Here is a 15,211-nt window from a genome sequence, read left to right as displayed (position 1 = left end):
ACGTATCTAGTTTGTGGTACTATGGATACTTTTTTTAATAGACTTCCCTGTCTACCATTGTATATTTACTAAAAATATTTGAACTGCATCTGTATTAAAAAACATATATTGATTCTTAAGATTTTCTCCTACAGAGAATAAACTTAAATTGCACAGGTTTATGCTGAAATACTTGCGGATTCTTATTACTAAGAAAAAGAAAGAGATTGTTACTTGGAGGGGTCCAGATGATACAACATAATTTGGGCTGAAAGAAAAACTGTAATTTAATCAAGTGTAGTGACTGAAAATCACAGAATGTTTTGGGTTGGAAGGGATGTCAAAGATCATCTGGTACCAACCCCCTGCCATGGGCAGGGAAACCCTCCACTAGACCAGATTGCCTAGAGCCCCATCCAACCTGGCCTTGAACACTGCCAGGGAGGGTGCAGCCACAGCTTCTCTGGGCAGCCTGTGCTAGTACCTGACCACCCTCAAAGTAAAAAATTTCATTCTTATATCTCATCAAAATCCACCCTCCTGCAGCTTAAGGCCACTGACCCTCGTCCTATCAGTCCATGCCCTTGTAAACAGTCTCTCTAGCCTTCATGCAGGCCCTTGTTAGATAGTAGAAGGTGCCAATAAGGTCTACCCAGAGCCTTCTCTTCTCCAGACTGAACAAAATGAGTACAAATGTGGTCTAAAGTAGGTTGAAGGCTTAATACAAAATACTGCTAAATTGGAAAGAACAAGGAGGAGATCATGTCAATTATGTTACATATTGGCTCTTAAGTACTTGTAGAAACCAGTAAAGTTATTGTTACAGCTACAATAAGAACCAGCAGGGATCTGTCAAGAGATCTTACAACTTACCATAGTACATTCATAATAAACTACAAGCCATAAAATGTCTTCAACCTCTTGGAAAGCTTAGAATTACCTCTTATTTTTGAACAGGCTTTTAACAAGTACAAAAGAGAAGGATTTTGTCTCCAGAATGTTGACAAGGCACCTCTCGCAAAGCGGAGAAAAATGAAAAAAACGAGTACAAGCACAGAGACACGTAGCAGCTCCAGTGAAAGTTCACATTCTTCTTCCTCTCATTCTCATGGTAAAACTACACCTACAAAGACACTGCAGCCAGCAAACCCTACAGACAGCAATAACCCAGAAACCATCTTCCAGTTTTCCGACTGAAGAGCAGAGAGTATCTTGTCTTGAGGTTTTAAGTGGTTATGAACTTGGCAGTACCAATATTGTCTTCTCCCACCCTTCCTCCCTGTGGCTTACAGGCTACAGGAATATGTCTGTTGCTTTAAAAATGTATTTCAGTCATACGTTTTTGCTTTGTATTTCAATACATTTCTTTTTAGCATTACAATTGTTATCACTGGGTAAGGTATAATACTATTCTACAGCCAACATTGTATTCTCTTAGGGCTAAATTACTAGTGTGCAGCCAGGCACAACATCCAGGAGCTATGCTGCTCATGGTACAGCTTGGAGGAAGATGTGTTTCTCGGTGTCGGAATCTTCCTCCCAGGTTCTTCCCCACTGTTCAGAGGAAGGGAAAGCTCTGTAACACATCTAGAACTCTTGGATCTTCTGCTTTTGCGCAGCTGTGTTACAGAATTCAACTCTTCATGCCTGTAAGGAATCATTGGTACAATGCACCACAGCAGTGTAGTGCTTTAAGGCCTTTTAAATTTGTGGTTACATTCTGTCCCAAGATGAAGCGTTATGGAATTTTTGTGTTGTTTGAAAAAGGAACTCCATATGTCTTGTTCTAAACAACTGGGAATATGAGTCTTAGATTATTTTTTTTAATTTATTTAGTTTTTACAAAAATATTTAGGGCAAAAGGTGTTTGTTAAGGTAAGGTGTCTAGTACTGTGATACAATAATTTTTATTTCTACTTTTTGAAGTTATTAACTTTTAAAATGTTTTACAGACTCTAAAATGTAATGCTATAAGAGAAAGTGAAATTTCATATTGAATGCTTTGGAAAGTGGTCACATGTTAAAATATCTATCTCAAGAGTTAATTATAATTTATATTTTCTTTTTATATTTACACAATAACTTTAAAATACTAAGATTTTTTTAAAGATGCAAAAACTCCAGTTTCAGCGTTTGTTATTATAGGGTCCATACAAAATGTATACTGAGTTATTTGAATTTTGCATTGTGCAGATACAGCAGTTTAATAGTGACTGTAAAATATTAGAATATGTTTTCCTTTTTGCACTTTATAACATCAACAGGAGATGTTTTATAATAAAGTGCACTCGTATCTCTCTTCCTACAAGGTGCTGAGCACTGTTTTAATGGTTTGAATGACCCAAAATCCACCGTATTTGGTGGTTGTGGTCATTGTGAAGAAGAATTCTGTTCTTTGCAGGAGCGCATCCCTGTATATTACCCTCTGGTTTCATTCCTTACTTTAAACTGCAAAGCTCTTTCTATCTTGCTTTTACATTGTATATAGCAAATACCAGACCTGGGCACTTTGTGTAGTGTAGATGTTAACAACTTATGCACTGGGAATACTAAAGGGAAATTATATTGAACACTGTGCTTCACAACTTGTTCACTGTGGTGTTCTACAGTGAAGTATTTCCTACTGTGATAGTATAGTATGTACATAACTGTTGGAATCATAAATGTGACTTACAGAAACAGCATAAACTTTTAAATCAGCATATTTTATAAATTTATGGAGAGCTCTTTTATTGCTCACATTCTCAATGACTAGGGGTAACTTAAGTGCTAAAGATGAGTCCAGTTTTGCAAATGCTTACATGTGTAAGTGTCCAGTGACGTCAGAGAGACTCCTTGTGTAAAGATAATCAAACGCCTAAATTTGTGCGATGGGAGACTAATTGACATGGGGGTTTTGTTAACAGCTTGCTCTATCTTATAAAGTAACCTTAATCCAAACCCTATGCAAAAAAATGGTTATAGGAATTGTTTATATCAGTGGTTTTATTTATAGAATTATATCAGATATCAGTATTGACAAATACAATACATCCATGTTTACAGGGATTGTGTGTATCAAAACAAGGCTTTGAAGCCCCACTTGTTTGTTCTGTGTTTCTTTAATATTAATAATGGCATTCTGAGGTTTTGGAATTGCTCATGTGAAATAGTTTACTACTTTCTTGATGTGAATGTCAACAGTAATTGCAGCATTAATTTCAGGTTGATGTGAATATTGAGATTTGCACTGTTTATGTAGAAGTAGTATATTTAAAGATCAGTATATGTGCTAATAACACAACCAATTTTAAGTGACCGATGTTAAAATATTGAAAAATAATTGTCAATGTAATATATTCAGGTTTGCTTTCTGAATGCTCTCTTTGGAAGTAATCTCAATAGTGAACATGGCTCATTTGTAAAAGAATACTTTCCTGCTCCCCAATAAACTTGCTGTAAATACAAGAAATAATCCACCATTAATACTTGTTATGCAGACAGTACGAGTAAGTTGGGAGGTTGAAGAAGAGTTTGCTCCAAAGCTTGCAGTTTGAGGAGTTCTTCAAACTTTTTGTCTGTAGGGTGAGGGCAAGAAGAAAAGAAGCAGTTGGCTCTTTGATTTCATTTAAGTGTAACAAACTTTTGGATGCCAGGTAGATTTAGAATGTTGTGACCCAGCCGAAGTAACTTCTTAAAGTTAGGAACGCAGTACAGTTGTCTCCCTCTTGGGAAGGGTAGACTGTTGCTTGGCAAACTGATGAAAAAGAAGAAAAGAATGGTTGCACAAGATACTAGAGGGAATAGGTGGTTTGTCAGAGGCTTTTTTCACACAGGTTTTGAGAAATTGTTATGTGACTAAAGTTACTAGAACGTGTCACTTGTATCAAAGACAACTTTTATAGACAAGTATTTCTGTGTCCTCTTTGTGCTCTAACAGTAATTATTAAATAAAAATTTCAAACCAGGGGTAAGTACATTTACTTTGAACCAGTTACCTGGGGTAGCTGCAATGTGTATCACTGGCTTAATCTCTGCCTTCCTGCTGCCTCCAGGTAACAGAGCTGGTGAAGAGGCGCCTTTAGGACTAAGATGTATGAATTTTTAGATTAACATCTTTACATAAACAACTGCTGATCTCCTTTTACATTCATAAAACTGAGTTTCAAACTGGGCAGCTCAAGAGCAGGTTCACATCTCGTTCAGGTGTCCCTGCAGGAGGCTGGCTACTCTTGGCAGCGGTGTTGTCTCAGTGTAATCTGTTACTTTAGGTCACGTATACACCACGGGCCAAACTTTTCATACTCGTGCCACTATTTCAAATCTGAAGTGTACAAGGCAGTCTTCATTAGTACTATAAATATTACATACTGCCTTGGTAAAGAGGTGTTAAGACTGTAAATTGTGTTTATACTCAGATGAAGTTTCCTTCACAATGCTGCTATGCATCAGGCAACTTTAATGTCTAGTAATGATTTCTCTGCTGTCAGAAGTGTAATGCAGTCAGCAATATTGTGGGCAGATTTGTTGAAAAATCAAATTTATCTGTAAAGATTTAAATAACTAGTGTGTTTATTAATCTCATCTTTCAAGTACTTGATATTCTGTAAAGCTGTTTCTTTGTAACACTTTTAGAAACAAATATTGGTAATCAAGAGGTAATTCTGCTAAAGGATTTAGGGGAGTACAAAGGAAGTAACGTGACTTACTCTTCCTCTGGCTTAGTGAAATTTCTACACTTTTATATAAGGAAAAGCAGCTGAAATATTTATTGTTTCTTAATAGAAGGGTCAGTGCATTTGGCATATGTATTATTTACTGCAACAAAAAGAAGCTCAACTTTATTAAAATGCTGTTTGAAGGGGCTAACACAGAAAGTGCAGAGTGGATCGAGGCTTCCAGTTGGCATTGCTGGTGTAGGTATTTTCTCAGCCCCTTTCCACAGGCAATTTTCCAAACAAGATTACGATACCTGTTCCCTAGAGCTCAGCCAGAAACAGAATAGTTCTTGGCAGAAAATATACACAGAATGATCATGTATGTTTATTGGTTGTGATGAAGTGTTGCACAAGTGTCTTATGTTTTTAGTATGTGTATGCATTATGTGCATGGGTGTGGATACATGCTGTATGTGGATACATGCTGTACGTGGATACATGCTGAGTCTAGGCCTCAATTTAAAATAATACACCTTGTTTAAGAGAACCTGTACTTAAAAATAAGTTCTTGGCATACACAGATTCAAAGGACCACACAAGGGGCTACCAGAGAAGAGGAAGAAGGTTGTGGGAAGATAGAGATGAGAGACACCTGGGAAGATGCTTTCAGGGGGCAGTTTCTCCTCTCGCTGTCTCCATGTACAAGTAATATTCACTGACACTGAATTGCAAACCTTTTTGCTGGTTTCCCAGCATAACCTGTATTTCCTAACTGCAGGTTTGAGAGTGTATATATGTGTGTGTGTGTGTCTACACGCCTATCTGTATCTTTATCTGACATTTTGGCCTTCAGTTGGAATTCTTGTTATTTCTCAAGTATCGTTCCAGGTGTTTTCCCCCAGTTGAGGATGGTTCATTCTTCTCCCCATATAGCACAGCTTTCTCAGCACCCATCTCACGTGGCGAAACATGGGCCTTGCCTTCCTTCACTTGAGATAGTTGACTGAATGTTCTGGTTTGAGACAAGAAGAAATAATGTGGCTGTTTGTGCTGTAAAGAGATAAAAGTGCTTTGATTCTTGGTCTGCCTGTGAGAAACACTGCTCAGTTTGTTCCTTCAACCCCCAGGGCACTGGGCTCTCTAAGAAATGAGAAATGCAGAGCTGTTGGTTAGCTCTCGCCTGCCATCCCCCATTCTTATATGTTGCTCGTTGAATGGATTCTCGATGCTTGGAACACCTGTGTAGAGAGAAAACCCAGGATGATTCCTGTAGTCTGCACTAGTAAATAAAGTGATGCTTTCAACTACATAGACCAGCTGGAGCAGTCTTGTTTGTTGTGCCCGGAAGCAGCAAGAGCAGAGCAATGTCAGACTCCTGCACTGACACAAGTTTGCAGAAAGCCCCTGTATTTTGACAGCCTTCGTGTTCTGTGTGGTGGAAGAGGAAGTCTGCAGCTGCCTGGGACTCCATGGTAAGTGCTGAGGCATATGAGATGGTCCGGGCTGCTCTGGGGGTCCACTGTCACCCACAGGGCCCTTCCTGATCCTTTCTTCTGGCCGTGTGCACTGCCCTTTCCCTGCTTCCAGTGTTTGTGTTGCCTCAGCCAGCACACATGGGGGAATAAAAGTGTTCTGTGAACTTGGTTAAGGCGTTTTGGTTAACACCGGATTAACTATTTCATAGTTAATCCAGTGTAAAAGTAGTAATAAAGCACTGCCAAACCTAATAAGCTATAACACTATGATTTCTGGAAACAAATGTGCTGCTCAGAGGTAGAAAGGAATCCATACTGTTCACACACACTCTCGCATTTTAAAATTGGCAACCAGTCTGGCTGTATTCACAAAATTCATGCTAACTTCCTCTGAAATGCCAACAACAGAGAAAACCAGAACTCTTCTGTAATTGCTCAGGAACTGCTTGAAAACCAGTCACAGATGAAACTGCAAGGCAAATCACGTGACCATCAATGAGGTGTGGAAATGTGTCATGGTCTTAGTGTGATTGTGATGAGAGGTTTATTTTCAGAAGTAAGAGAAAATCGAAGGATTTAGACAGGCCTTGTGAGTAACCAAAAGAAGTCTGCTGGCAAAGGTAATGGGTGTCTTTACCTAGTTGAGTTCAAAATACTTACCAGTGATCCTTGCTGATATACCTACATCTACTCAAGGGCATTTCACAGCAGTGTTGGGTGTGATTCTGACACATTCAGCTATACTAAAAAAGCTTTCAAGTGTAAACTTGTCTTTGCAATTACAGCAAAATGAGAAGGGAGGGAAGTTGTAGTTAGAGATGAGGGAACAATGAGGGAACAATGCTCAAGGTTTGTCTCCAAGTTACTCTGACAGAGGTGTCTCTGCAATAGTATCGCATTGCAGAAGACTAATACAACAGTACCTATCTTTTTTCACTTAAAACCAATATACAGTAGAGAAAACAATCTAAATTAATTAACCAAACCAAGTAGCGAGTACCTCAGAGCTTTTCACAGAAGTCTCCTTAATGAGTTCTCATCCTTCAGATACACAGCTCAGCCCTATGTATGAGTTACTCTGCTGAGGGAGGAGGATCTTGGTGTCTGGTGCTGATTGTACAAATTGGGACTTGGGGTGCCAAAGCACCGCAGCTTTGAAGTTCAAGTGTTAATACTGTTCTGCTTAATATGTGTTGCTGTGTCAGTCCATCCCTGTGCAGCCCTGGCAGGGCACTTAGTTCAGTTTGAAAGCTGTCTGGTTAAAAGGAAAGCTTGAGATCTACTTCAACACCAGCATGCAAAATGGAATGGGCCTTTAATCTTAACCCACATTTGATTACAAGAATGAATAAAAGCTTGGCATTGGCTTTCAACCTTGACCATCTGATCAGTAAGATGCTACTGCAGCAAGTGTTTATGCTTGCAGATATCTTTACTGGTCTCTTTTACCTGAGGTTAAAGAAATCTGAAGTTACTTATGATGTTATCTTAACAGTTATCTTTTGCTAGGGTCCTAGAGGAGGAGATAATTTCTAATTTCTACCTTTGCCTCTGAAGCTGTAAAGGCAAGATTGTGTAAAGGTGACAAATTCTGACAGCTGTCAGAATCACAGCTCAGGCTGTGTCAATATGCAGTAAGTGGCACAGGGACGGTTATTTCTTGTGTCAGGGTGTGCAGGGAGGGAGAAATAGAAAGAAGGTGATCCCTCATTGTAATGCACAGGACATTCTGGTTGCACACCATTGTTTTTGAAGCAGCAGTGGTCTCCACATCTAACTTACAATCTTTAAGAAAAAAGATTTGTGTTGTTTTTGTTGTTGTTGCCCTACATGGTGTGGTTAGCCACTGTGGTGGCTTCAAAGTTAATGCAAAGCAATCTGGAGAAGTACATCATGTCGTTATTACCAAGTCCACCCTGGTTCCCGAGGGGAGATTCTTGCCAGGGCCGCGCACAGCACAGAGCAGCGGTGTGAGCATTCCCCCGGGACCGCTACTGTTCCTCTGACTCCTGGAGTCTTACAGGGAACTCTTCTCAGAGGAATTAAAAATAAAATAAAATACCTAAGCTGAACATCTAGATGTTAGGCAGATCAGACTTATAGCTGAAGATGCTTATTGGCTGTTCCATTATGCACAACGGTTAGGGCAGTAAGGAGAAGCAGCTGAAGAAGCCTGTAACACAGACTGTGATGGTATTTGAGCTATTACTGATCTCTAGCGCTGGCAGGGGCTTGTTTTTGGAGAAAAATCTGTGAATATATGTTTAAGTCCTATGTTGTAATGCTATCAGTATGGCTAGTGTATGTTTGGGTTAAGTAGGTTATGCAGGTGGTGTTTGTGTTTTCATTATTGTTTAATTTTACTCCCCATGTCATATACCTAGTTCTGTTCCTTCCCTGAGCTCTCCGTTTATGGTAAGCCTGTTATCCCTTTGATTTCTCTGTCTTTCTGTTTGTTCAGAAAGGCAATGCATGGAGCTTTCTGCTCAAAAAGAACTCCAGAGTCAAATGTCCAATATAGAGAAGGAATAAAAATATGAAGGAAGGCTCTGCAACAACCCCTTTATCAGGAGTGTAGAGCTACCCATCTCAAAATACACTGAGCAATGAACAAGGTCTCTTACTCTTCAGACAAATGTTGTATTTGATAAATGGAATGAATAGCGTTAGAAATAGAAGAATGGGTCTAAAAATAAATAATAATTTAAAAAATCTTTAAAATAAGTGCAAACCAAAAACTGCAAACTCAGATGGCACCTTCAAACTTGGACCCAACAGGATCTGAACAACAGGAGTCAGATCCGTCTTTGATTTGCCTTTTAGGCTTTGAAGTAGCGTTGGGGCAGAAGCATGCTGGAGCAATCTGCCTTGTCCTGCAGATGTGAAACCTCAGATTTTCAAGAACCTGTACTTGGGCCTGGCAGGAGCAGTAGGGCCCAAATCCAGCACTTACTTCTCAGAAACTTCATCCATGAGTCATCTTTGTGAACTGAAGATAAGCCCACAGGACGATAGTTCACATCTGTCCCCAAACAGCTGTAGTCATGGTAATATTTCTATTTTAGTTTTCACTGAGCTGCTAAAAACAAAGCCCTTATTTTCTGTTGTTACCTGGGCTGTGCTAATAGGTAGAATGTTCTCCAGGAGAGTGAACTGGACCAGAAATGGTCCGTTCTGTGGTTTCAGGCACATGATAGACCTTTCAGAGACTCCCGTGATCATGTTACAGTATTTTAAATAAACTGTGGCCCAGTCCTCGTCTTCCCTGGAAATAGCTAGTTGAACTTTTCACAGAAAGGAGCTGTGACACAACGGAGTATGTCAAGAAAATCTTGATTTCTGGAGAATCTCAGAAGACACAAACAGAATCTCTCTGCCAACAAGAGCAAATGTTGGGCAGTAGAAAGCAGTAGAAAGTTCTGAAAGGTCAAGCAGGGCCAGATAAAGTAAGTTGCAGTGTGTAAAGCCAACTGAATACTGCAAGAACATAAGAAACATCCTACTGAGACAAACCAATAAGACCAGAACTACGTGCATCACTCAAGGTGCAGCCTTGTTGTGGTTGACAGAGTGGCAGGATGAACTGCTTTGTTCTCAGTAGCTTCCCAGTGATGCTTGGTGTTTTGTAGGCACAATGCAGCAAGAATTTGGGGGAAATTTCTGTGGTTTCCTATCTGATGTCCTGGGTAGAAATGTAAATCAGTTAATCTTCTGTAGAGAAAACAGCTTGTTTGACCAATTAATGTTATCCAAAAAGCATTGAGTCTTGTTTTGGAGACATAAAGACTTGAAGGAACCACTGCCTCTAGCATTTGAGCAAATAGTTACTTACCCTGATGGCTTTTTAAAAGATGTTATATATATTTATTAGCCACCAGTCTCTAGCTTTGTGTTAATTGTTTTTATTGTCTCTATTACTCTATTTGTGAATGCCATTACATGAAGTTTAATTTCCCAAACATAAAGCGAGTATTTTGTTGGTTCTGCCAGTTGTGATGGCAGAGACAGACTGTTGATTTGCCAGGTCTCTTAACCCTCAGTTTCTGTGCAGAAACAGCAGCTGACACTCCTGTGGTTGGCTCCCAATTTTGCCAGTTCTCAGTGCTTTGACCAAGGCATACGGGTCACTTGGGGTCTGCCCTGACTGAGCCTAGAAGTGTCCTTCTCCCCTCTCTGCCAAGGACCTTGCTTTTTCTTGGGGCCGCATCAGTGGCTGTACTCAGCTGTACTGAGCCAGTACAGCTGTACTGGGCTGTACTTAGCCCAGCCCAGTGTCCCCAGGGACAGCTCTGGCATTCCATGGGCTGTTCAGGGGGATGTGATAAGGGGGACACGCTTTGGCTTAGGATTTTTGGGTACTAATTCTGCATCCACTGATTTAAAGAAAAAATACAAATTCTGAAGCCTTCTGTTACTGATGGAACTGGAAAATCTAATTCAAACACATGATTTTATTTCATTCCAAACACAGAAGAGGAAATGGTGCCCGATGCTGCTTTGTCACAAGCGTTTTTTCTCACCTCCGGATAGCGATGGAGGGATGCGTTTGGCGGCTCGTTACCTGTATCCTCAGAAACTCCAGATCTCCACGGATTCCTCTAACTTGTTTCCTTTTTCCTACCCCTTCGTCGCAGTGCCAGCGCCCCGCAGGAGTTTCAGCTGCTGCTTGGAACTGCAGCCTGGGAGCTTCCCGACGTGGTGCGCGGCTTTCGGGTCCCTCTGCTGGGGTGAGGATGCGGCTGGCGGGTCGTTCCAGGCGCCTGAGCGCGGTGTGGCACTGCGGGTGCCTCAGGCTTGACCAGCCGCCTTTAAACAGCAACGGGGGAAATACTGGTTGTCATTAACACCGGTATTTGTTACCAGCGAGTGGCGAGGAGCATCGGGACAAGAAAAAAAGTGAAAATTCGAAACTTTTATTCTCTTAAGAACTGAATTTATTTGAAGGGACTGAATTTAGCAGCTGAAGAAGAAACAGAACTCGACCTCTGCGCTCCGTTCTATCAGTAAATCCAATGTGAGAAACACTTGATCTTCATCTTCCTTTAAGTGGCCACAGCAGCACAGTTAGAAGCAGCACTTTTGGGAAGACAGTGATTCCTGGCTAGACAGAAACTGGTCTGGGAATAAAACCCACGTAGGATTTCAGCCAGTAATGTAATGAAATCAAACAATCATGCTACAGAAAGAAGAGCCGCCACTATTGCTTTGCTGGCTGAAGAGACTTTATTCAGGCTGAAGAGGACGTTCTTATTTATGAAAATCTACTTGTACAGTTTCCTAACGTGTAAGAGGTATTTCATTTTTACCCTTAAGAAATAGTTTTAAATGGTCCATGGATTATTTTCTGTGCTGGATAGAACAAAGGGAACGGAAAAGCAGGGCTCTGGTTTAAATGTGCCTGTGTCTTGCTATAAATACACAATTACTTTTTTTCTTTAATCCAGATTTGTTCTATTGTGGCTGCTTTTTGCATAAATGAGGCAAAAGAATAGGAAAATGGCTTAGCCACTGAGGTTCAATTTATCTAGGAAGTTTTTTCTTCTTTAGTTCAAGTGAGGGAGAAAGCTGCAATCTGGATCACAGCTAGAACGTTCCTGAACTGTGTCTATCAGGTTTGTTACCAAGACCCTCTCTACCTGCTGGCCTACAAGGATTACTGGATGGGACAGCAGTTTGAAATGCAGCAGGGAAGAGCCTTACCATGAGTGGTGAGACCTCACCTTGGCTCATCCCTGCACTTCAATGTAGCCAACGCATTTGTTTTAAAACCACAGACCTTAGAACAAGGCTGAAAAGTTTGACGCTGGCATGGTAAGTGTGAGAAACAGCAAGCTGTGGTATTTTTGTTCCCATTTTGCTTCTTGTAAGTTACTACAGGTTGGTATAGGGTAACAGATTTACTGGCAATATAGCTTTGTAAATACAGGTTGTGGAACAAGCCACAATTTGGATATAAATGCATCTGTTTGGTGAAGCGTAGGGTGATTGGGTTTTTTTAGTCCTGGGAGGTGACATTCTTCCCATGTGTGTTTGTGAGGGGTTTTAATGTATAAATACATGCATTTGTGATGTAGAGGATATTTCCAGAAACAGTGTGAGAGGTTTAAAGTGTTGTGTGAAACATTGGGCTGAAACAATGTGACTTTAATATGTAATGCCAGCTGAGTGACACTCTTTGTTGCCCTTTCATTGGCAATGCTGGTTTCTGTTTAGCATGAATGAGCCTGGAAAGGGTCTCTTTCAGGGTCTGACTTGGTCTTTTGCAGCACAATTAGTCATTAAGCTTCAGATTGAGCCTAGCAATAGCAGTGACTGCTACTACTGCTATTTGTTAAAGACTAATAATTAACATCAAGATTTCAGACCACAGTGAAAAATGGGTATTTGCCTGATCTGTATGTTCCTTTTTGTCTATCAACTGTGTGACCCATTATTTAACTAGTGCAGTATAAATGTTACAAGTTTGAAAGCAACAAAACACAAAATCGATAGTCTGTTGTGAAGGAAAAATGGATATTTCCAGGTTCCAAGGCTTTCCTGGTTTATTTTGTGTATGATTTTAACACTCATACAGCAGTAAGGGCTTAATGCTGTACAAAATAATGCACATGCAGAGGTGTAACTATTTTATCTTTAAGAAAATAAACTCATCCAAGTGCAAAACGTTGAAAAGTTGAAATATTCTGATAAAGCATATTTCACTTCCTATAGATGGCTGCAATCCCTGCTCTGAGGCCAGGCTGGCAGGTTTTACAATGTACATATCAAACTGCCGATTTTGCAGCTGCTGTTGACTCTCAGTTCCTTTTAAATTGCATTTTGACGCTTTGAAAAAGGAACCAAGTGTCACTGTGAAATTATTTTCTCTAATAATTTTCGCATGGGCTGCTCTAAATGTCATAGAGATTGCTGGCTTCAGTGGGGACAGCGAACTCTCTGGTTCCCTTGTTTCACTCACAGTGTTATACTGCTGGGAAGAAAAAAAAAAAGGGCTTTGATTCCAGAAACTGTTTTGCTTCTGTGATGCTCCTGAGTTGTGTTCTTCACTGTTAGAGAAATTCTTTCTCACATTTAATGTGTTTGGGCCCCAAAAGTTTTGCTCTTCACAGTTGAGAAAATGGCAGATAGTAGTAGGAGTTGAAAATGAATTTTGGGATGGTACCTCTGGTGACGTCCTAGCATTCTATTTTAATGTTACCTTTACAAATCCAAGCACTTCTGGAATTGCTTTTTCTAGCTCCTTGTTACAGCATTTTAAAAATCTTAGTAGAGATCAAAATACGACGTTATGTATAAAGTCAGTTTATATTCTCTATCACTTTTAAATCTTTACATTCTGTAGGGAGGACTAGTGCAGAAAACTTGCCGGGTTGTTTTCAGGTTACCAGAAGCATGAGCTCTGGGTTGGTGTGTTCCTGTGCACTGGAAGTTCCCGTTTCTTCCTTCCGAGCTCACGGAATTGCACTGAACAGTCTGTTATTTCTCTTGTTGCCCTGTGCTTGGGGGGACTGGAGTGGGAAGGGTGGCTTCAGGCACAACAGTTGACCAGTGCATGTTAGTTACTATTCCCACATTTTAGTTTCCCATCATTTTCAGAAACCAGGGATCTATATTTTCTCACCAGCCAGCTACCTCCCCTTACAGGGAGACTTCCTATTGCTAGCAAAGCCCGTGTATGCTTTGGTCTGTGCTAACAGTTTACTAAACTGCCTGTTTCCAGGAAGCAACATTTTGTTTCAGTTAGGAACGAAAATAAACTGCAACTGACAAAATATGCAGTATCAGACTTCTTTGCCATGTCACTTTTACACTGTTTTCTCCAGACCCCTTATTGTGCACTATTATGGGTCACAGGCAATGGAATCTTCTCAGGGCAGTCTTCGGTATATGGAAGTTTTGTTAATGTTAAAGCAGATTTCCTAATTGCTCCAATGCATTTCAGAATATACTAATTCCTTTTGCATAGATGTTTCACTTCATAAACAGTAGCTGTTGAGATAATAAGCCTGATGAACTGTTATGTAAATATTTTAATACTGTTCTTTTGCTGATAGCTTTAACTGAAATTATGTGATCAGTGCTGCCAATGTGTTAAAATTGTTGTGAATAAATATGAATAATTTCCATAAGCAAGTTTAACTCTTTTCAAAGTTTTTGTTTTCATCGTCATTCATAAAAGAACTAGTGGATGTTGTATCAAAGATTTTAAATTATCAGTCCTCTCCTGCCTCATTTTTAATTTAATCGCCTTATTGGTACAGCACCATGCTAGAAACAGTTTCATGTTCTCTGGATTTTCTGAAACCTGACAGAGGCAAAAAGTGCTTTATCACTTATTTCTCCTTTTGCTTTTGTTACATCGTTAAGTCTTCTTTCCACTCCTGCAGCACTCCATTGTATTTCTTCAGTGCTCTTACGTTCTGCTACGGTTCTATCTCACTTTTTAAAATCTGAAGTATACTTTGTTTGAAATTGGGCTGTAACCTGAAAATGTTATAGCAGCTACTTGATAAAAAGGCAGAGTACAATACAGGACTTTTGTGCTATTATGCTTTCAGTAGCTCTTGGATTGAGAAGTAAATGAGCTGAAACGCTGAGAGAGACATCTGGTAACTGTGAGAGTTGCAATAGGTGTGATGTCTAGGGCTAGAAGCAAAGCAAGGCTTGTAGGAAGAGGCTCTTTGCTACATTTGAGGATACAGCTGGGGAACACAGAGACAAGCTCATAGTCGCACAAAGTCTGGGGTCTGCTGCTGATCAAGTAATGATTCCTGGCAATCGTTAATGTCCCATCTTTCTTCTGCTCTTTAGGTTGATGTTCAAAACCATGCAAAGCTTCAAAAAGCACCCGTCCCTGGAATGTCACACACACAATAGGGTAGGAAATTGTGTAGAAATGCAGTTATGGGGACAAAGACCCTACCGATGGGCATAGGCTTGTCCAGTACACTTAACTGATCTCTTTGTGCAAGCAGCACATGAAGGCAACTGGTGGGAGCATTGTTTCACAAGAGCGTGAGGATCAGGCTTCACAGGCTTTGGGGAGTAAGATACATTGTTCTTGACGCTTATGAAACAATGAGTGTCTCAGGCTGGTAATGTTACGCTTGCCCAAATTTG

At 40.2% G+C, this 15,211-nt stretch overlaps 1 protein-coding gene across 3 annotated transcripts in view; it reads left to right on the top strand.

Moving 5' to 3' along the window:
- The window catches only part of RPS6KA5 (ribosomal protein S6 kinase A5), a gene marked incomplete at its 5' end in the record, with an annotated part of 78,343 nt that extends 77,060 nt beyond the window's left edge, over positions 1-1,283 (top strand). For all 3 annotated transcript variants that reach the window (XM_084270602.1, XM_084270604.1, XM_084270603.1), the window contains one exon: positions 937-1,283. In XM_084270602.1, coding sequence (XP_084126728.1) covers positions 937-1,176 — 240 coding nt within the window. In that variant the 3' untranslated portion in view covers positions 1,177-1,283. The remainder of the gene's footprint in view (positions 1-936) is intronic.
- Positions 1,284-15,211: the final 13,928 nt, after the last annotated feature.

Source organism: Gallinula chloropus (genome assembly GCF_964237585.1).
Source record: "Gallinula chloropus genome assembly, chromosome: 14".
In the NCBI taxonomy this organism is placed as follows: domain Eukaryota; kingdom Metazoa; phylum Chordata; class Aves; order Gruiformes; family Rallidae; genus Gallinula; species Gallinula chloropus.
The sequence above is the reverse complement of the archived record's forward strand: the minus strand, read 5'-3'. Positions and strand labels throughout refer to the sequence as shown.